Genomic DNA, 23,366 nt, shown 5'->3' with positions numbered 1-23,366 from the left:
ACCACTTTGAAGCTGTACTGGCCCATTTCACAACCAAAAACAAAGAAATAGTCTTGCTGGTGATTTCAATGTAGATTTCCTTAAAGACTCTGCCAATAAGAACTTATTTGAGTTAGTAACACTATCATTCAACTTCATTCCCACTGTAAGGTTCCCCACTAGGGTAGCCAATTGCTCACAAACAGCCATTGATAATATCTTTATAGAAAAGTCCAATGAGCAAAAGTATATTACAAAACCAATAGTCAATGGCCTCTCAGACCATGACATGCAGTTCCTTCTGTTAAACGTTAATACTGAAAGGGATATAAAATCTGCTAAATCTGAGCTCAAGAGGGTAATCAATAAGCCAAAAATTGATTATTCAGGACACTCCTCAGAGACATTCACTGGACTGATGTTTACAGCATTCATGGCATGAATGAAAAATATAACACTTTTGCTAATAAAGTGCTTACCTTATTTGAACACTGTCTTGTAAAACACAAAGAAAACTTTATCTTTCAATCCGAAACAGTTCCGATATTGATGCTATAGCACATTACAAGAATTACTGCAAAATATTAAAGACTGTAATATGGACATCACAGCAAATATATTACAAGGAAAAGATAGTCATATCAGATAACAAAATAAGCACAATATGGGATATAGTGAAGGAGGAGACCGGTAGAACCAGACATGAAGAGGAACAAACAGCATTAAGAGTAAATGATACATTGGTGACAGATGTGTATAGTGTTGCAGAACTTTTTAACAAATATTTTATAACTGTTACTGAAAAGATGGTGTTGTCAGGTTCGGTAGATGCTGCTATGGAATACCTCAGACCAGACATTTCGAGTAGCTTACATAATATGAATTTGACCCTCACTACCCCAGTAGAAATAATGTCCATCATAAAATCTTTAAAATAAAAAACATCTAGTGGGTATGATAAAATATCAACTAAGTTAATTAAAGAATGTAATTCTGAGCTAAGTAACATTTTAAGCTATCTGTGTAACCAGTCATTAATCAGTGGAATATTTCCTGAATGGTTGAAATATGCTTAAGTTAAGCCACTGTTTAAGAAGGGAGATAAAGAAATAGCATGAAATTTCCGTCCAATTTCACTGTTGCCAGCATTCTCAAAAATTTTAGAAAAAGTAATTTACAGTCGGCGTTATAACCATCTTATCTCAAATAACATACTGTTAAAGTCACAGTTTGGATTTCTAAAGGGTTCTGATATTGAGAAGGCTATGTACACTTACAGTGAAAATGTGCTGAATTCATTAGACAAAAAATTGCGGGCAACTGGTATATTTTGTGATCTGTCAAAAGCATTTGACTGTGTAAATCACAATATCTTTTTAAAAGTAAATTAGAATATTATAGTGTAACAGGAAATGCTGCAAAATGGTTCAAATCTTATATCTGTGGCAGGAAACAAAGGGTCTTATTAGGAAAGAGACATGTATCAAGCTATGAGGCATCATCCAACTGGGAACTAATTACATGTGGGATCCCACAAGGTTCCATTCTGGGGCCCTTGCTTTTTCTTGTGTATATCAATGACCTTTCATGCCAAGTTCGCTTTGTTTGCCAATGATACAAACATTGCAATAAATAGCAAATCAAGTGTAGTCTTAGAAAGATCAGCCAATAAAATATTTGTGGACATTAATCACTGGTTCCTAGCCAATTCTCTGTCACTAAACTTTGAAAAAAGACACTACATGCAGTTCATAACTTGTAAGGGGTGTCCCACGAGTATATTTCTTACATACGATGACAAGAAGATAGAAGAAGTGGACAGTGTTAAATTCTTGGGATTACAGCTTGATAATAAATTCAACTGGGAGGAGCACACCACAGAACTGCTGAAGCGTCTTAACAAATCTCTATTTGCAATGCAAATTGTGTCAGACATAGACATATAAAAATGAAAAAGCTGGTATACTATGCTTACTTTCATTCCATAATGTCATATGGGATTATTTTTTGGGGTATTTCATCAAGCCAAGCTAAAGTTTTCCAGGCACAAAAACGTGCAGTAAGAGTTATATGTAGTGTGAACTCAAGAGCATCCTGCAGAAGCCTGTTTAGGGAACTAGGGATACTAACTACTGCTTCTCAATATATTTATTCCTTAATGAAATTTGTCATTAAAAATATCACTTTTTCAAACTAACAGCTCAATTCATGGAATCAGTACTAGAAATAAGAATAATCTTTACAAAGATTTAAAGTCACCAACTCATGTACAAAAAAGGTGTGCATTATTCAGGAACACACATTTTCAATAACTTGCCAGCAGCCATAAAAAGCTTAACAAGCAATGAAATTCAGTTTAAGAGGAGCCAAAAGGATTTATTGGTGGCCAATTCCTTCTACTCCATTGATGAATTTCTCAGTAATACCAGCTGATTTGTGTATATATACAATATAACTTCTGCAAAATTTCAATGCAGTACTGTGTTCATTGTAAATAAGTATTATAGTAGTTGTATTACATGTTTATTACCTTATAAATAAATAAAAAGCTTTTTATTTTAAATTCAGTGCATTAGTATTTGTAAAATGACTTTCATGTAGAGTTCATTAAAAAATGAGGATCATTCCACTTGGGACCTGTGGAATGGTACATTAGCTTATTTGTTTTAGTTGTGAATATTTGTCATGTATTGTTGTATTTCTGACATGTTCTACATCCTGGAGGCCCTCCTCACTGCGGATCAATAGGAATGAAAGTAAATTTAATCTAATCTAATTAACGGATTAGCTCAGTCTTTGGCGTGTACAAAGAATGCACCTACCTGTCTGATCTTGCCTGCGACAGCGAGGGCTGCCAAAGTGACCAGTGTACTGGGTGAGCGCGACAGAAGCGGACTGGTGCATGTTACGTGAGAGAATATTCTAATGGTGGACTTAGGGCTGGATGTATTGATAATGTCCGAATTCCTACCACTCCAGTCATCCCCGGATTCCCTTCGTGGCCGGGGGTGGTGCAATCTGGCACACAAGTGCGTCCATGACTGCGGCTGCAGCCGCGGCTCTAGTTTTCACTCTTTACTCGGCGCTGGCGGTGTACGTGGAGGCGGATGTGCAGCGTGTCAACCTCGGGACACGGGACACGAATGCACGGTCTGTGTCAATGCTTTCAACTACCTCTGACATGTAGACGTGACAACTACTGCTACGGAATGAATCGTGGCTTAAGTGTGTCGTGCTTAGTGCTTCTCATTAGTGGGCTCTCTCTTGCGTTGGTATTTGCTGTTATCTCTATCCTATTACGCCCCAGAAGCTTCCGCATCGTCCTTCTTCCGCATGTAGCGGAGAGAACCAGTTTAGGAATTCTAATGGGCTTGAAAAAACCCAATCGCGACATTACATTCCCGATTGATGGCGATTTCTGACATCCAGCCATGACAACTTATTGCCACGGACTGGATCCTGGTTTAAGTGTGTCGTGTTCAGTGCTTCTCAATACATAGCAGTTGGCTCTGTCTTGCAGTTGTATTTGCTGCTGTCTCTATTGTATCATGGACCTGCCTCTTACCTTCCGAATGTAGCGGAGAGAACCAATTAAAAATGTTAAAAACCAATCGCGACGTCAAATTCCCGATTGATCAATTTATTGTTTCCAACATTTGTATTGTGTGCACGCATGCGTCCTGGTGTGGGTCTCTCTCCTGGCCGGTGCGGATGGGTTCTACGCTGTATACAGCGAACGGCCCGCACCTCGCGATCGCTAGTTTGAGTGAGCGGAAGGATATATATATATATATATATATATATATATATATATATATATATATATATATATATATATATATATATGTGTGTGTGTGTGTGTGTGTGTGTCTCCAGCATTAGCCAATAGGAACACTGTTTTCTGAGGAGAGATTAAAACCTCCATCTCGCTGTTTTGGGACGTTGCTTCACACAGACAATCAGGGAGTGGCCTCTTGAGAACGACAGAGACAGAATGTGGGTCTGGACTTTCCCGATCACTGGAATGCCGCCACTTGATGCTTTGTTTGGGGGCCACGAAATCAAAGGAGGTGCCCTGACGATAGAGACTGATAAGGGAGACCCCAAATGGCGGCTACTATATAAATATAATATTTCCAACGAGTACAAAATCTAGAGATTGATCGATGAGAGGATGCAAAACAAAAAAGGTCTAATGAACTTATGTCTGTAAATGCATGTTCTCCATGCTAGAACCATTTATTCAATCATACTTTGTTACAGAGACTGCGATCTAATACATGCTGTACCATGCACCCACAGTTACAGTATGTGTTGAAAATGATTTACGTGTGCCACAGCGTATGACTGTATGCGCCGTAGGATTTTCTGTCTCACATATTCACATCGGCCAGGCTGCGTCCGAACAGTGTCAAAGGTAGCACGAATACACTGCTCCAATGTCTCCACATCTGGAATGGTTCTGCATACACGATACTTCTGAGATGGCCCCATAACCAGAAATCAGAAATCACGCGGGTTGAGATCCAGTGAACGAGCAGGCAGGCCATACAACTGGACCCCCTTCTCCGATCCATCGACCAGGAAAGACGCGACTGAGACGCATCCTGATGTTAACGGCGAAGTGGGCTGGAGCACTATCATGTAGCAGCCACAGAATCCTTCGAATCATCAATGGCACTTCTTCCAGAAGGGAAGGCAGGTGACAAGAGATAAGAAGATATGGGTTGAAATAAACGAGGGAATGTTGTTTTTGGCTATAAATACAACTCGATTCGGTGCAGGAATCATCCCAGTCTGAGACTTGCTAGCAGCAACATCAACATCGCAAACAGAATCAACAGAGATGAAAAGCCACAATGGAAATGATAGTTCTTCAGGACCCAATAAGCGACCCCAATTTGCCCCAGTGATCCTACAGGAAAGCACTTAAGATGATTTTTTTTCGTTTTTGTGTGTGTTCTCGTTATAGCTGTATTCTGATTATTAATTTCTTCTTCTTGTTCTTCTGTTGCAGGTGTGATGGACGTGTACACGCTCAGGATTGGGCCTGCAACAAGTACTCCACGACCTTAGAAAATGATGACGCATTCATTGTCCCAGCTCAATTCATCTGTACTGTATTCATTGTGCCTGCTAACATCACCACCGCCCAGGCTATCATCATTGCCATGCTATCGGCTGATGAGAACAGCTCGTTTGTGAATGCAGCCATGCCATGGACCATCTTGCAATCATCATGGACAATCATTTCTAGATGCACTCGATGATAATATTGCAATGTGTTAAGTGGATATGATATTACAAGCCATCGCTGCAAATAACAATGTGACATGGGGTTTCTGAACTATTCGGACGCCGCTAGTTTAAAACATGAGTAGAACTGCTGTAGATGCTTGCACATACCATTTTTAAATTATCCATGATACCCACCAAATTTTTTCTTCCTTTGCAAGTGAGATGAAGGCCATACCCGGATCTCTGCCTGAACCTTCAACTGGTCCACCACCTGACACAATTAAGTGTTCGTGCCCCAGTCTGTTTTGTTGACAACGTATTCACTGTGCCCATGAATACCACAGCAGCTGCGCCCATCATCGTCATTGTGGTACAGGTTGATATCACCATCTCGTTTGCCGATGTGGCCATGTCCTGGAAGAGTTCACAATCGTCATGGACCTGCTCAGCATCAGATATCGTTTCAACACAACTCTGGGCCTAGCAGCAGCAGTATCCCTGCTCGCTCTGTTACTGATCAGCAATATGTTCTGCAGTCGCACTGGACTACTCTGTGGCTGCTGACAGAATCTCAAAAGCCTTTATTGGTAACTTGAATGTGGGCTACTGAGAGCCTGCCACTTTTCTCCATTCCTGGTAATGCAGTTTGGAAAGGATGCTCTCTGAAATCGTCAAAGACCAGTGCCATTCCGTCATTAAGTGTAACGCAGCTCTATACTGTGAACTCATGCATCCTGCTGAAGAGGTCAGTGATGCTGGCCGGTAGAAGAGCATTGTCCAAATTTGGGGAAGATCTGGCGTGCTATCATGGAACGACTGAATCGCAGAGTAGTTCCGAAATGTTGTCAAGAGTGTCATACTTGGCCGTTTCTCCGAAATGCAGGAAAGGGGGTCGGGTAAGGCTGTCAGATGTGTTCTCCATATTGATGCGTACTTGCATATCTTTAAGCCACTTAATGAGGGGTCCAGTTTCATCTCTCTTTCGAAAGTTACTGCTGCTGAACAAGCATGCATTAATGTCCATAATCTTGGTGAGCAGGATGCATATTGCTTCACACAGTCGCTTCTGAGTAGCGATAGAAATTAGCCAAGATATACCCAGTGTACAATTAAATATGAAACATCTGATGTCCTCATGCATTACAGTTTCGAAGGCATCTCATTCCCCATAAAACTCTAGAACCTAACAAGATTCGAGAAGCAGAAATATGATTATTCAGTTCATATATACTCACTAGATGGTAAAGACAGCAATCCAGATGAAGATGACCATGAGCACACTGAGCAGAAGTTTTGTCTCTATACTACAAGGGAGAACCAATATTATGTGTGGATAAAAAGCACATTCCACCTACTTTCTACCCAACTGAAAACAAGATAATATGCAAAGTAGTTTTGAAGTAGATATCTCAGCACTTTCATCAAGAGTGAGGATCTAGAAGGGCACACCATTAAGAGCTGGAGCCAGTACTCGTGGATAAGCTTACCAAGGACAAAATTTCTTAAAGTTCAAGAATGCCCACCACCATGAGCAATGTCCCGTTATCAAATATGCAGACATTGAATGCCTCCTAATTCCTAAGGCACATTGTGACAGTGACCCCACTGCCTCCCATACTGCCTTCACAGAATGGTACATACAGTATACTGCATTGTACCAAGTTGTACGCTGGTATAACTCCACTTGCCACAAATTCAAATCATATGTCGGGGATAATCGTACAAGATGGTTGCTTACTGAGCTTGAAAAACATGCATGGGAGGTTTATGGGATTTATCACAACAACGTTCCCATGACTGAGTCGCAGGAGAATGAGCTTCTAAGCGTAGGCAACTGACTGTCATATTTGTGGGCTACCATTGGATAGAGAAGCGGAAACTCGACGTAGAGACTAAGTTCCACAGCACAGCTCACAATGCATGCAACTTGAAGTACCGCTGTCATGGCACATACCTGTCACCTTACACAATTTGAGTGGGTATGATGCCCACTTTCTCGTTCAGCACTTGGGTGATATCGGTTTGAAGGATGATAAGGTCAGTATCACAACCCAATACTGTTGAAAGGTACATTTCTTTTTTCAATAGAATCAAGCAAAAAAATTAAATGCCCACTTCCTGAGTTTGCTTCGCATCATGTATGCTTCTCTTCAGAAACTTACTGAGACAATGTGTCAAGAGGATAAGCATATCACCAGAGCTGCAAGTTTCAGCTTGTAACAAAGAAGGAGGTCGTTCCACATGAATAGTCTTCCCATACGAATACTTGAATTTTATAGAGAGACTCCACGAAACTACATTGCCTCACATAACGACATTCTCCAGTAAACTAACAGGCACTACAATTATGGATTCAGTATATGAGTACATGGTGAATGTTTGGCAGGCGTCTGACATCTGTGATATAGGAGAAGATGGAAGATTGTACATGAATACCAACGTACACTTGCTTCTGGGTATTTTCGAGAAATTACAAACCGTAGAACATGTGCTGACATCTAATTGTTGGCCAATACTGAGATGCTGCTCTACTTTGAAAGCGGAATTCATGTCGAACTTCGCCAGTGTGTACACAGGTTCACGAAGGCAAGTAACCAGTGAATGAGTGACGAGTACAGGCCATCTGAAATATAAGCTACATCTTGTAGTTGGATGTAAACAACCTCTATAGCTACTCCACGCAAATAAGTAATCGTGAAAGCGTTACGGAGATGACAGATAAACTCCAGTGGAAGACTCTGCAGGAGAGACGCTCAGTAGCTCGTTACAGGCTTTTATTGAAGTTTCGAGAACATACCTTCACCGAGGAGTCAAGCAGTATATTGCTCCCTCCAACGTATATCTCGCGAAGAGACCATGAGGATAAAATCAGAGAGATTAGAGCCCACACAGAGGCATACCGACAGTCCTTCTTTCCACGAACAATACAAGACTGGAATAGAAGGGAGAACCGATAGAGGTACTCAAGGTACCCTCCGCCACACACCATCAGGTGGCTTGCGGAGTATGGATGTAGATGTAGATGTAAGTCTACCATTTGGAGGGTCCCAATGGATGTCCTACTGAGGGAAAACATCCCAGATGTAGCTGCAGATGCTGATGAGTGATGTGTTCTGGAAGAATAACTGGCATATTTCAGATTTTTGCATGACAAGCACTGCGCCTTGAACTGTGTATGGAGTGCCTTTTCTCGTGAAATGTTTACATCCTGAAGTTGTTGATAATGCTTGGAATAAGCAGCGATATATTCTGCACTACAGAAACCTCCAGGGATTTCTCAGGATGCGTATGGAAATTGTTAGTATCACTTGCATCTCCTTCAGCCAGCATTGCTGGTTGAAGGTGTACACTGATGGAAACACCAAACAGGGCTCTCGTAATGTGTGACTTTGGAAAACGTTTCTACGAAATAATTCACTTTTCGAAAAAAACATGGAAAATATTAGAGAATATGCGATATTAATTTATTTTACCTGTGGGATAGACATTATGGAGCGAGAAATTACACCGCCAGATCAGATCAAATTGTACGCAGGTCATAATCTTCAAACGAAGGATTAATTGCTGAGGAGATGGTCAAGGTTTTAGTGCAGTTCATAAAGCGTGTCTATGTTGACATGTGTGTTCTGGACCCGTCCAAAATTCACATGTATAGATTCTGCTACATCTCTGTGAAGCCAAACTTCGTCGATCCCAGGATACTTTCTTTGGATGCACACAGTCGCAGCTACTGAACGAAAGGCTGCAATCCGTATGAAGCAATTAGGTAAAATCATTAAAAATTCGACACGTTTGGATATGCAGCCGACAATTCTTTTGGAATAAAGCCTCAAAACAAGGGGATTATCAGCTGATGAAAGACGAGGCGAATGGTTCACCGATTGGGAATTTGTAGGCCCCATATCCAAAATGCATGCATACCACATAGATGCTGGGGTCACCTGGACATGGTTAAAGGTGTGCATCACACAGCCTCAGAGGCTCTCACGATCGAAGGTTACAAGCGGTGCCTCCTCGAGGGCATTGGTTCAGCTCTAGATGTGGTGCCACAGGCAATCTTTCGAGAGCCTATGCAGATTAGTTGGATGAACCATTTGTTATAGTTGTGTGTATCTAAGTATGTAAGCCTGATTGAGTATCAGACCTTACTGTTTACTCTTGAAACCAGTAATGGTATCAAGTCATGCGTGCTCTCTACATTTGTAGGAAAACTGGAAATTTGAGGTAAGGTCTTATGGGACCAAACTCTGAGGTCATCGCTCCCTAAGCCTACATACTACTTAATCTAACTTAAACTAACTTACACTATGGACAACACACACACCCATGCCCGAGGGATGACTCGAACCTCCGACGTGGGGAGCCGCACGGACCGTGACAAGGCGCCCTGGACCGGGCGGCTACCCCGCGCGGCACATCTGTAGGCATTCGTAGTACATATGCCTAATTTTTTTCCTGACTGTGGAAACAACTAGTCGCTGGCTAGTCACTGACAAGTGAACATGCGTTATTGGTAGTTGTCGGATTTCGTGTTGTGGAAAAAATGACAGAAAAACTGGAACAAAGTCATTTCATCAAATTTTGTTTTATGCTTGGCGATTCTTAAGTTGAAACAATCCTTACGATTCAACAAGTGTTTGGGGACGAAGCAATAGGTTCTACTTAGACAAAGGAGTGGTAGAAGCGCTTCATAAATGGGCGCTCATCAGTGAAGAGTGAAGCACGTTCAGATAGGCCCTCAATCTCTGCAAATGATGTTGTTATTGATCATGTAAGGGACCTCGTAACGCAGGATGGACGAATCACGATCAGAGAACTTATATACGACGTTAAAATTAATATTGGGTTCATTCATTCCATTTTAAGGGAACATTTGGGCCTCACGAGGATCGCAGCAAATTTTGTGCCAAGTTTCTAACAACTGAGCAGACACAATTTTGTTGGGAGATCCCGCAAGACATGCTGGACACTGTGAACAGTAATCCCAACTTTCTTAACTCAGTGATCACTGATGATGAGTCCTGGGTTTATGGGTATAGTCTCGAAACAGTGTTCCAGTCATCACAGCGGAAGCATCCATCATCCCCAAGACCCAAAAAGCAAGGCAGGTCTGCAGCAATGTTAAAGTCATGATGACTGTCTTTTTTGATTCCAGTGGCGTGGTTCGTCACGAACATACCACAGAAGGTACCAATGTTAATAACGAGTACTACCGACAGTGTCTGCATCACCTTCATGATGCTGTGAGATGCAAACGGACAGACTTCTGGGTAGTGGACAGTTGTCCTTTCACTATCGAATTATTGCTAATTACAAACTTGAACCTCTTCTCATGATACACAAACTTCGAAAGAAGAAGGCTACGCAACTGAACTAATTATGAAGAATGATAAGGGTGACGAGGAGCTCGAATCTTATTGGTCCAGGTGTTTCTCGGCATTTTAATGTGGTCCTATACGCCCAGAGGATTAAAACCAATTTCATATAACATGGTCAGTATCATGTTACGTCATAACCTTGAATATAAATAGGACACTTGCCTAATGTGTATGGGTTGATCTTTATCAGTTTCTGGTAGTAGCCCTGATGGAGGAGAATTGGGGTGGCTTTGATTATGTCACCGAAGTGAGTAACCTGAGACCGAAAGTCCTAACCCATGACCTTGTCTTACATCTATTCTGCCTTGAAGTGGGCCTTGATAACTTCTACTTATCGTTATGTCGTTATCATATCACTGTAAGTAATGTGTCATGAGATTTTTACCTGTGCTCGTATCCGTCCTAGATAACTTCTACTCAAACTGAAAAAGATACAGCTCTATACTGTGTATCAGTGTGCTCCAAGAACTATTAAAGAAGGCTGCTTACAAAACATTAATGTGTCCTAGTTTACGATATTGCTGAAATAAGTGGGATCCATATCAAAAATTACTAATGGGGGATATTAAATGTATCCAAATAACGACATCACGAATGGTCACAGATTTGTTTGACTTGTGGAAGAGCATCACCAAATTGCTGAAAACCCTGAATTGGCAGATATTTGATGAGAGATGCCAATTACCCAACAAAATCCTAATTATAACAAAAAGTTTCGAGAACCAGTATTAAGTGAAGGACATAAAGATATTCTTCGGCCCTCAGTGTATGACCGCCACAGAGATTTTAAAGTCAATATTAGACTGATTACCCCATACAAGAAGACGTTTAAGCAGTCATTCCTCCTGTGCTGTGTATGTGAGTGAATGAAGATATAATGAGCTTCTGATTTACAGGCTGGCCAAAATAAAAGAAGCCCCATGTCCTATAAACTACATACAGACAATTCACTTGTTTATTCGAAATACGTAATACAGAGTAATAAATTATTAACATGAAAAGCTACGTACTAAACATTCAATAACGCCATAGTTCATAAGAGATGCTGAAAATGTTCACAATAAACATTGGTAAGCAACTTAGCACGTCTCAACACGTTTCTGGAAACTTTTGCCAATTCATATGTTGTGATTTCCACAGTCGCATTGCGAATGTTTGCTTTCAATTCTTCAAATGTATGAGAGCCTTTACTGTAGATTTTATGCTTTAACCTACCCCACAAATAAAAATAACAGGTAGACATGTCGAGGGTCTGGTAGGCCATAAGCCTGCGGAAACTGTACGTTGCTCTCTGAAGGCTTCATGGACGTATGACATTGAAAACGTGAATTATGCGCCGTAGCACCATCTTGCTGGGAAAACGCATACTCTCGTTCTTCCTCCGTTAGCTACGCCGTGAATGGTTTCCAACAGTTCCGTTACATACAGTTGAGAGTTCACGGTGTTGTTAAGGAAAATGGTGCCTACAATTCATTGGCCTGACACTGCACACCAAAAGCGTACTTTCAAAGCATGCTGAGGCATCTCAAAGAGTTCTCTGGAATTGTTTCCTGGCTAATAGCGTGTGTTTTGAGAGTTCGGGCATGGGCTAAGGTGAAACCGTGCTTCGTCTGAGCTGAAGTAAAGTTTTGGATACAGATAACCATCAGCGACATGTGTGAGTAACCATTCGAACTAGTGTTGTCATTGTGCGTAATCCTTAAGTTTTAATGCTTGCATCACTCTTACTTTGTATTCTCGATTCTGTAACAGCTTTAGCGTGTCCTGGTATGACATTCGTTTTGATGTTTGGTTGAGAGGATAGATGTCTAGTTCATTTCGGTGGACTTCTTACCATAGTCCGTGAACACGTTCAACATTTTCGGCGAATAAACTTTCTTTACATGGTCACGTTTGGCGTTAGCGACTGAAATTGTTGCTCTAGATTTAATGATCAATTTTTGTACAACACTTTTTGCAGAAGCAGCTGTCTCTGGATATTTTATCGTGAACCTTTCATTTAACGTTTTAAACAATTTAAACTCTAAGAGAGTTTCAGCAGCAAACACTCTTTGTTCGATTGAAACAGGCATTCTGCAGAGTTGTACTTAACAACAAGCTTAAAAATGACTACTGGCAACACAGCACTGATCACTAAATCGCCGCTTGGCATCACGTGACACCGCTTGAGCGCCGTCCTAGCATTAAGAAATAACACCACTCAGATAGCTTCAAATACGACGATAACATGGGTCCTCTTCTATCTTGGCCACCCTGTAACTCGTCTGCCAGAATGGCTACCACACTTTAGGATCACAATTTTAAGTGTATGATAAAGCTACCATGAATACAGTGATATCTGTCCGAGTCTTCGAGAAAGTCAGAGTTAACCTTTCAAAGGAGCAGAGTCACTCGTACAATATATACAAATAAGGACACTCGTGTGTAGAGTCTTGTACCGCAAGGAAGCAAGGGAGAGGATGTTGTTACGGGTAGCCGGTGTCCTCTTTCTACAGCACAAATGCACAAGTCGATTAATACGGTTCTTTACTTACATGAACTGGAAATTTCACTTATTTTGGATAGAGTACATGTGTTGCGGGTAAAATCTCATCAGTAATAATCCTATTGCAGACTGATGTAAAGTACAATATTCACTGCTAGTAAAGTACAACTCTGGTTGAGATAAGCTAGTGCCATTATAGACACTAATTAAGTTAATTTTGTTGATTTGGCAACGACTGATACAGCCTGGGCTTTTTTATTGTATTTTGCTTATATCGTAGCAATGGATAAAGTTCTCAAAAAACAACAGGACGACCACAAATGATATGTATTTGGTTACCTTTTTACAAAAATTTGAAGTGATTCGCACAAGTCTGAAACACAGAAGTGGCATGCGTTAAAACAAAACCTGACAAAAAACGAGTTTTTTGTACGTAAAATCCAACTGAAGATACATTTTGAAAGCGAGTATTCAATTTTACCGTAAGAAAGCATTTTTTTTATTTATTTGATTCACTTTAATCCTTTTCCGTGCCCTCAATTCACGTAAGAACGAATTTTACGTGCTATATTTAACTTGACTTTAAACCATAGTATCTCGACAACGGATAAAGATTATTGGTTCTGAGCAAAAAAATGGTTCAAATGGCTCTGAGCACTATGGGACTCAACATCTTAGGTCATAAGTCCCCTAGAACTTAGAACTACTTAAACCTAACTAACCTAAGGACATCACACACACCCATGCCCGAGGCAGGATTCGAACCTGCGACCGTAGCAGTCCCGCGGTTCCGGACTGCAGCGCCAGAACCGCTAGACCACCGCGGCCGGCGGTTCTGAGCACTATGGGACTCAACATCTGAGGTCATCAGTCCCCTAGAACTTAGAACTACTTAAACCTAACTAACCTAAGGACATCACACACGTCCATGCCCGAGGCAGGATTCGAACCTGCGACCGTAGCGGTCGCGCGGTTGCAGACTGTAGCGCCTAGAACCGCTCGGCCACACTGGCCGGCAAAGATTATTGGATAAAAAATTTCGTTTCGACTTTATGCATTTATCTACCTTCTTGCAAAGTTTGAACCAATTCGTGTAAGTTTAAGGTACGGAAGTGGCACGCTCCAGTTCGGAGATATTTAAGAGTGACTGTTTTTGCATACAAAATCCGAGCAAGGGCAACTATTTTTGCACTTAAAATGGGAATGGTACACATTCAAATGGTGCCATTAGCTCAGCATTATTTTCAGGACAAAAAAAGTCGTACGCAAAAGGAATTAATTGATCCACACAGTCCGGCACCAGCTCTGGTTTGTCTTTAAAACATTGCTTAATGCACTGAAACATAGCTACAGTCAGACAGATGTTCGAATTTCTATACAAGTGCCCACTGGTACTGGCTAAAAGAAAAGCATTTTACTCCATATACCTAGCTCAAATAGGAACTGAGCATCAAGACCCCCCCCCCCCTCAAACCGCGAATCTGCGCGTGGCCTTTTCAGACTCATTTGTTACAGCGCTTCCTCACTGTAACAATTAGCGTATACGAAGACGCGAACCTGCCGTCCATATAACCTATTAACTGCACGTCACTGAACATAAACATCGTATACAATTTTGTGCATTATTACCGCCCATCTTAAAATCTTCATAGGACTTTTACAGTCGATGTGCCATTAACTGTCATTTAATTATAACAGACTGTATGTAGTGTGATGTGATTTTGAAAAATCTTCGATGCGGCGTTGCTCTGAAACGGAATACTGTCATACCACACAAGTTACGAGGGTGGTTTGAAAATTTCTCGGAATCACGGCGAGAGACCAGCGCTAGCACAACGAGTTGCTCACTTGATATTCATTGGACTGTTGCCTGTAAACAGGTGCCAAGTCAGTGCTCTTGGAAGACAGCTGTGGCGGTGACGTGGCTTTGTTGTTGTTCCCGCGTAGTGATTTGCGAAGACGGAAAAAATCTAGATTCGAGCAGCGATTAAATACTTCGTAAAGAAAGATATGAAAAAAAACGACATTCATGCCGATTTCCAGAATACACTCCTGGAAATGGAAAAAAGAACACATTGACACCGGTGTGTCAGACCCACCATACTTGCTCCGGACACTGCGAGAGGGCTGTACAAGCAATGATCACACGCACGGCACAGCGGACACACCAGGAACCGCGGTGTTGGCCGTCGAATGGCGCTAGCTGCGCAGCATTTGTGCACCGCCGCCGTCAGTGTCAGCCAGTTTGCCGTGGCATACGGAGCTCCATCGCAGTCTTTAACACTGGTAGCATGCCGCGACAGCGTGGACGTGAACCGTATGTGCAGTTGACGGACTTTGAGCGAGGGCGTATAGTGGACATGCGGGAGGCCGGGTGGACGTACCGCCGAATTGTTCAACACGTGGGGCGTGAGGTCTCCACAGTACATCGATGTTGTCTCCAGTGGTCGGCGGAAGGTGCACGTGCCCGTCAACCTGGGACCGGACCGCAGCGACGCGCGGATGCACGCCAAGACCGTAGGATCCTACGCAGTGCCGTAGGGGACCGCACCGCCACTTCCCAGCAAATTAGGGACACTGTTGCTCCTGGGGTATCGGCGAGGACCATTCGCAACCGTCTCCATGAAGCTGGGCTACGGTCCCGCACACCGTTAGGCCTTCTTCCGCTCACGCCCCAACATCGTGCAGCCCGCCTCCAGTGGTGTCGCGACAGGCGTGAATGGAGGGACGAATGGAGACGTGTCGTCTTCAGCGATGAGAGTCGCTTCTGCCTTGGTGCCAATGATGGTCGTATGCGTGTTTGGCGCCGTGCAGGTGAGCGCCACAATCAGGACTGCACACGACCGAGGCACACAGGGCCAACACCCGGCATCATGGTGTGGGGAGCGATCTCCTACATTGGCCGTACACCACTGGTGATCGTCGAGGGGACACTGAATAGTGCACGGTACATCCAAACCGTCATCGAACCCATCGTTCTACCATTCCTAGACCGGCAAGGGAACTTGCTGTTCCAACAGGACAATGCACGTCCGCATGTATCCCGTGCCACCCAACGTGCTCTAGAAGGTGTAAGTCAACTACCCTGGCCAGCAAGATCTCCGGATCTGTCCCCCATTGAGCATGTTTGGGACTGGATGAAGCGTCGTCTCACACGATCTGCACGTCCAGCACGAACGCTGGTCCAACTGAGGCGCCAGGTGGAAATGGCATGGCAAGCCGTTCCACAGGACTACATCCAGCATCTCTACGATCGTCTCCATGGGAGAATAGCAGCCTGCATTGCTGCGAAAGGTGGATATACACTGTACTAGTGCCGACATTGTGCATGGTCTGTTGCCTGTGTCTATGTGCCTGTGGTTCTGTCAGTGTGATCATGTGATGTATCTGACCCCAGGAATGTGTCAATAAAGTTTCCCCTTCCTGGGACAATGAATTCACGGTGTTCTTATTTCAATTTCCAGGAGTGTACACTGGGGGATTCTGCTCCTTCATATTCAACTGTTGCCAAGTGGACAAGTGAATTTAAATTTGGTTGGGAGAGCTTAGATCCGGTCTCGAAAACTGATGATATACGGCCGCGAGAGCGGTGTGCTGACCACATGCCCCTTCATATCCGCATCCAGTGACGCCTGTGGCCTGAGGATGACACGGCAGCCGGTCGGTACCGTTGGGCCTCCATGCCCTGTTCGGGAGGAGTTTTATTTTTTTGGGAGAGCTTAGATCATGATCCGCGCAGTGGTCGGCCAAGATGTGTCACTACTCCAGAAATCATTGCAAAAGTGCACAAAATGGTCATGGAGGATCGCCGATTGAAAGTGCGTGAAATTGCTCACGCTCGCCAGATGTCATCTGAAAGGGTATATCACATTTTAACTGAAGAATTACAAATGAAAAATTATCTGCAAGATGGGGGCCGCGACTCTTGACGTTGGATCAAAAACATGTTCCTTCACCATGGCAAAATTGCACGAACTAAGGTATGAATTGTTGCCACACCCGCCTTATTCACCTGACATGGCTCCGTCAGGCCTTCATCTCGTCCAAAAACTGAAAATTTCTCTTGGTGGACAAAGATTCACTTCAAACGAAGCATTGATAGCCGGAGTTGACAACTATTTTGCAGGCCTGAAGGAAACTCGTTTTCGAGATGGTATGAAGGCACTGGAATATCGTTGGACCAAGTGCACTAATCTACAAGGCAACTGATGTAAGTACTTTTTCTCTATTCCGTTCCGAGAACTTTTCAAACCACCCTCGTATAATACAGGAACAACCCAAATACCATCAATCAATTGGCGTTTCAAGAGCAGCGAGCGAGGAACATCACGTGACCGATTTCCATTTTTCAGTCGAACGCCAGCCACCGATTTCAAATTTCAGACGAACACCAGCCGCACTCTGTGGCACTTCCTAGTTTTAGCCATTCGTCTGACGAACAAAGGAATAGACGTAGTACTCAAATGGCTCTGAGCACAATGGGGCTTAACATCTGAGGTCATCAGTCCCCTTGAACTTGTTGTTGTTGTCTTCAGTCCTGAGACTGGTTTGATGCAGCTCTCCATGCTGCTCTATCCTGTGCAAGCTTCTTCATCTCCCAGTACTTACTGCAACCTACATCCTTCCGAATCTGCTTAGTGTATTCATCTCCTGGTCTCCCTCTACGATTTTTACCCTCCACGCTGCCCTCCAATGTTAAATTTGTGATCCCTCGATGCCTCAGGACATGTCCTACCAACCGGTCCCTTCTTCTAGTCAAGTTGTGCCACAAACCCCTCTTCTCCCCAATTATATTCAATACCTCCTCATTAGTTATGTGATCTACCCATCTAATCTTCAGCATTCTTCTGTAGCACCACATTTCGAAAGCTTCTACTCTCTTCTTGTCCAAACTATTTATCGTCCATGTTTCACTTCCATACATGGCTACACTCCATACAAATACTTTCAGAAACGATTTCCTGACACTTAAATCTATACTCGATGTTAACAAATTTCTCTTCTTCAGAAACGCTTTCCCTAGAACTTAGAACTACTTAAACCTAACTAACCTAAGGACAACACACACATCCATGCCCGAGGCAGGATTCGAACCAGCGACCGCAGCGGTCGCGCGGTTCCAAACTGAAGCGCCTAGAACCGCTCGGCCACGACGGCCGGCGAGACGTAGTACTCGCAATCGATCTTTGATTTACGAAAAGAGCGAAGAATGATATCACATGTTGAACATGACAAAGCGCACCTGCACGTCTGGCGGTGGAGAGGCTGTGGCGAGCACGAGGAGCCTGCAGGCAGCGGCGGCGGCAGCGGCGGCGGCGACGGCGGCCCACACTGGCGGGGAGAAGGGCCGCAGCAGGTGGAGGGCGGCGGGGGCGTCACCGGCCGCCGGCACGGCGGCGCACACCGAGCTGAAGCGCCGCGGCGCGCCCGCCTCCACGTCGGCGTCCGTGGACGGCGCCGTCCCCAGCTGCGCCCCGTTGGCGCCCACGTCCGCTCGCCCTGTGGTCAGCTCCTCCGTCATCCCCACGAATTCCTCCTCCCACCTCCTCGGCAGTAGGAACACGGTCCTGCCCCCCATAGCGCTCACCACCGCCTCTACTTCCCACGCGTCCGGCCCCGCGAACGTATCCGCACCACTCCTAACAACCTTGTCGTAGAATGGAAATATGCTCGTTCTGACCCCGTGCCCGTGCAGGTCCTGCAGTTTGTCCGGAAACAGTTCACCTCCTTCGAGCCACCCCGTGCCAGTTTGCTCCTCCAAGAATCCGTTATATGTCAGGACCCTAGGACTGTACCTGTCAGACAGTATAACTGATGCAGCATTTACAACGTAGTTGCTCCAGAGCAAACGTAGATCTCTCCTTGCAGCGCCGAAGTTTGTCGATCTGTCAGTGCGTAACAGAACTATCCGTCCTCTATTATTCCAGCAATAGTGGCCAATTAGTGTTTGCAAGCTTCCACGCAAAGACGACTCTGACACAATATCTATGAAGAACACAAGATAATTAATGCTAACTCTTTCGCACACTCTTTTGTACCTTCTCACTACATTGAAATCGTCCGATAATTCAAAGGAATTTTTTAAATCACTTGCCAACATCACAGTCACTGGCAGAAGCGACAGTGTTTTCAGGCATATAGACTTCAGAGCTCCAGTAGTCTCATTTGCTGTCAACACGAGTACACGATCGCCTTCTCTGACTGCTTTGTCCAGTATGAGTTCGACGTCTTTCACCACACCGAAAGCTTCGTCAGGTACTTCCAGAGTTCTCTTCCGTGCTGAACGTGGCGTCCCAGTAGTTTGGGAGCATATCCACACGAGAAAGGTGACACGGCTCAACATTCGCATGTTAACTACTCGATTTTACTTGGCAACGCTACCTAACTTTGTAGCCGAGGTCTTAAACGCAAACTAAAATGGCAGTTCTCGATTCTCTGGCAATTAGTTTCACTTCTGGTGATGGCAGAAATTTTCAGCACCAGAATTGTGATGACGAGTAGAGGATACGAGGTGGAATACTGTTCCTGGACTTCAGTCTGGGGCCGTGCGGTTAAAGGCGCTGCAGCCTGGAACCGCAAGACCGCTACGGTCGCAGGTTCGAATCCTGCCTCGGGCATGGATGTTTGTGATGTCCTTAGGTTAATTAGGTTTAACTAGTTCTAAGTTCTAGGGGACTAATGACTTCAGCAGTTGAGTCCCATAGTGCTCAGAGCCATTTGAACCATTTGAACTTCAGTCTGGACAATGATATGCTAGTTTAAATTGCAAATCTCTCTGCTGTTACTTGTGGAATGAGATCTTGCGACAGGTTGATGATGATGATCGTAGCTCAAACGAGGAACTTAACCTTGGCGATATCCTTGGTTTTGTTCGACAACATCAGGATACATTCTAGTTCCGGATTTCACGCTATCCCTTCCCACAGTTGCTTCTATACCACAAAGACAAACAAGCATTCACCAGTCATCTACTCTCAACTAACGTACTTGACACCCAAAGATCATTTTATGCGAACAGAAACTGTCAACTTCGTCCTAATAGACAAACCCTTTGTGATTTTATTGGCTGAACTCCATAACGGCTTCCGAGATGACACCCGTTGCTTTTTGTCTCGTTATGAAGTATACTCTGGCACTGTTGGATGTACGTGGTCTGGATGTTTTGATAACAATTTTTACCAAAACTTGCTATGACTCGTTTGATAGCATCTAAAATAGCTAATTTCTCGGCCCCCAAAGTACATATCCGTTCACACCATCCCTTAAATCGGCTTTATGCTTTCTCTTTTGTTACTCTAAGACCACAACAGATCGTAATTGGCTGGCATCTTCTAAAAGAATGTGCGGAAAGTTGATACATCATGTTCTCAACTGTGCCGACATATTATTAATCAGATTAGTTGCGCGATGCATCTGTGCCTACATTTGTGCTCTATTCCAAGACGTACGTGCTTGTATATTTTGGAAAATTGCTTGCGTTTGGCTTTTCACTGAGTCAGAATTATTTGTCTGTTTACATTGATGTTGCCATGAACGTTAATTATAAGTCGCTATTCTTATTCACTTTACGTATATGCACAATGCGATACTATTTTCTTCTGACAACTTGCAGTAAAGTAGTCGTCTTTAGCCCCGAAACTCATTACAGCTAATCATCCTGCAGGCGTGGTAAGTCTTTGATGCCTTCTGACTTGAGAACTAGCTCAATTCAGGCAGTATTAAAGCGGAGAGAAAAGTGGGGTGAAAGTGGAAGTGTGTAGCTTGAGGTCGAACACAAAGCACCTTGCAATGCAGTATTTTTCGTGTATACAATGTCTGCAGCTGGAAGCAAGGTGTTGAGCTAATAGACTGCCACTTAACAAACTCTGCTACTTGGCCACGACGAAGCAAAACGCATGTATTTATCATTTCAAGAACGTTCAAAGTGGACCCCAACTTGTAAATATGAAAATTAACCGAACATGTATGAAATCATCACAAGAATTCATAGCGAGTATAGTCCCAAATGTGCCCATTTTATATAGCTTTTTAATCGAATTTCTGATGCGTAAATAGCAGCTTTACTTCTGTGACATAACAGAGGAGCGTGTGAATGTATTCAGTAAGTAAACACATTACTGTTACTATCACAGTCATGCTGCGTGTGCCGGTAACGACGAATCGACAAAGTCTCCCCATTCCATGCTCGACTATGCGCTATTGTCAATCATTTCGTTATTCTGCCCGCAGTTTAATTACACAGTTGCCGTTCTGCGTTATGTTAGCGTTGTTCCATGTTGTGTTGCCTTTACTGCTACTGTTCATACCAAGCTCACCGATCATACCATTAGCTGAAACATTAGCCGACGTCACGATCGTGATTGATAGCTTCTCGCGCCAGTGAGCATATTGATGCTTACGTTCTTGTAGCAGTACAGATTAAGCATTTTGCTTGCCACTAATGTTTGTTCACTCGTTTGGCTCACGCCAGCTCGATCCTACGACGTGACAGTCTCTAGTTACGAATGTGACACTTGGGAATGGTAAGACTCACACAACACAGGAAAGAAACTATCATTATTTACTGTGCAGCGAGGGCGCTAGTGTCTATCGACAACGTAATAACGTCACCACTGAGAAAGGTACATTCAATTGACCAAAAAAAAAAAAAAATTGAGACTGAAGAAATATTAGCGTAGTGTCTTATGCTTGGAAGTCCTATACATATCACTTAGCAACTATGATTTTTTGAGTGCCGTAGACCGAACTGTACTCTGTATAAATCTGTAGTCTTTGAATTATGGTTTCATCTGTAGTGCGAGTAGATTCTGTTGCCTTGCCGGAAGAACTACCTTCCGATCATCTGAATGGTACAGTCAGTATCACGGTCACTTTATTCATCAGTACTTCTAAGTCCAAACAGTATTCCAACCTTTTCAAGTACCTACTACATTAAAGCCTCACAACGCCTTTGTTACTTTTACAAATTTTTAACGTGCACTTACTACGTCTCACAAATTCGTCACGAGAAAATCAGAAACTGTAATGAAGTTTAAAACAGTTTTAATACACCATTTTTTCAGTCCCAGTTACACGTTTCTTTTATGCAGTATGCCAAGTTTCTGTCTCCATCGATCATCTTCAGGTCTATGAAATTGCGTGAGCAGCCCGTCATGTTTGTATTCTGATGTGTAGTTCCGATACAAACATGACAGGCTGCTCAAACGACTACAGAGATTTGAAGATGATCCACGAAGATCAAAAATGTACTCTGTTAATTATAAGAGTGATCCTGATGTAAACAAATACATGCGCGGCATTTTGTCAGCGGTCTAGCATACGTTCACGTGTGTTGTTACAGCATTGGAAATAGACCCACATTTCGTGTTATACTACCACTACTGAACCTTTAAGAGACAGCAATGGTTTTACCGATCAGTAAGCTAAATGCTTACGCCACGTATTTCTTATTTCAAATCACAGTGTACAATCACTTTCCTTAGACAATTTTGTGCACAAATTATGGTTAGTTACGATCGGTACATGCTGGCTTGGTTTGTAAATACTCTCTCAATTCGTTCTTGCAACATGAAATGCCGTAACCCTTAAGTTTTCACCTTCTTTTTAATACATTTGAGAAGTACGGTACAGTTATGTTAGAAAAATATAATTAGAAGCATATAGTTGTGGTAGCGTAGTGGATATAGTAACAGACGAAAGTATACGCAAGGTTGTGGTTTAGATTGCACTTTATGTTAATTTTTTTTAATGTTTATCGAAATGACATCGTGTGTTGTACACTTGAGATTAAATGGAGTGTGTGTCACCATTCGTCAGTTTGTAAGTGGTATATATGTCATTCTGAAGAAACACCCTGAGGGCAGGAGCGTGCAAAGATCCTCTCCCATTGTGCATACCTAAGAAACAATTACGTGGGCAGTCGTTGAGATGCTTTTCACTCGTTCGTGGTTCCCATGTGTACGGTGAAAATGGCTGAAACTGCATTGTGTTCATCGTTCAAAACCGCTGAAAAATTGATGGTTATCAATGTTTTTGAGAAGTTATTGTAAAACGTCCATCGCTACCGTTAAAAGAACTTCCAGCAATGACACCCGAGTTTAACGGTGTTTCTGTGACAAGTGTACTGTGTACGTGTAAAGAAAGACACACTACTGGTAAGCTGTCAATTCCATGAAAGATAAGAAAATTTCAATCGTGTTTTAGGAAAATTTTTACGTTTTTGTTTAAAATGCTGTGCGCTCAAAAGTGCATGCATTTTTCTTCAGGAGCGAAGCGCCTGCAATAAA

The 23,366-nt window shown here is 43.1% G+C and overlaps 1 protein-coding gene across 1 annotated transcript in view; it reads right to left on the bottom strand.

Moving 5' to 3' along the window:
* Positions 1-19,429, bottom strand: part of LOC126095583 (uncharacterized) — a 56,972-nt gene extending 37,543 nt beyond the window's left edge. The window contains exon 1 of the mRNA XM_049910357.1: positions 18,323-19,429. Coding sequence (XP_049766314.1) covers positions 18,323-19,429 — 1,107 coding nt within the window. The remainder of the gene's footprint in view (positions 1-18,322) is intronic.
* Positions 19,430-23,366: the final 3,937 nt, after the last annotated feature.

Source organism: Schistocerca cancellata, chromosome 8 (assembly GCF_023864275.1).
Source record: "Schistocerca cancellata isolate TAMUIC-IGC-003103 chromosome 8, iqSchCanc2.1, whole genome shotgun sequence".
NCBI classification, from domain to species: domain Eukaryota; kingdom Metazoa; phylum Arthropoda; class Insecta; order Orthoptera; family Acrididae; genus Schistocerca; species Schistocerca cancellata.
This window is presented reverse-complemented; position numbering and strand designations above follow the sequence as displayed.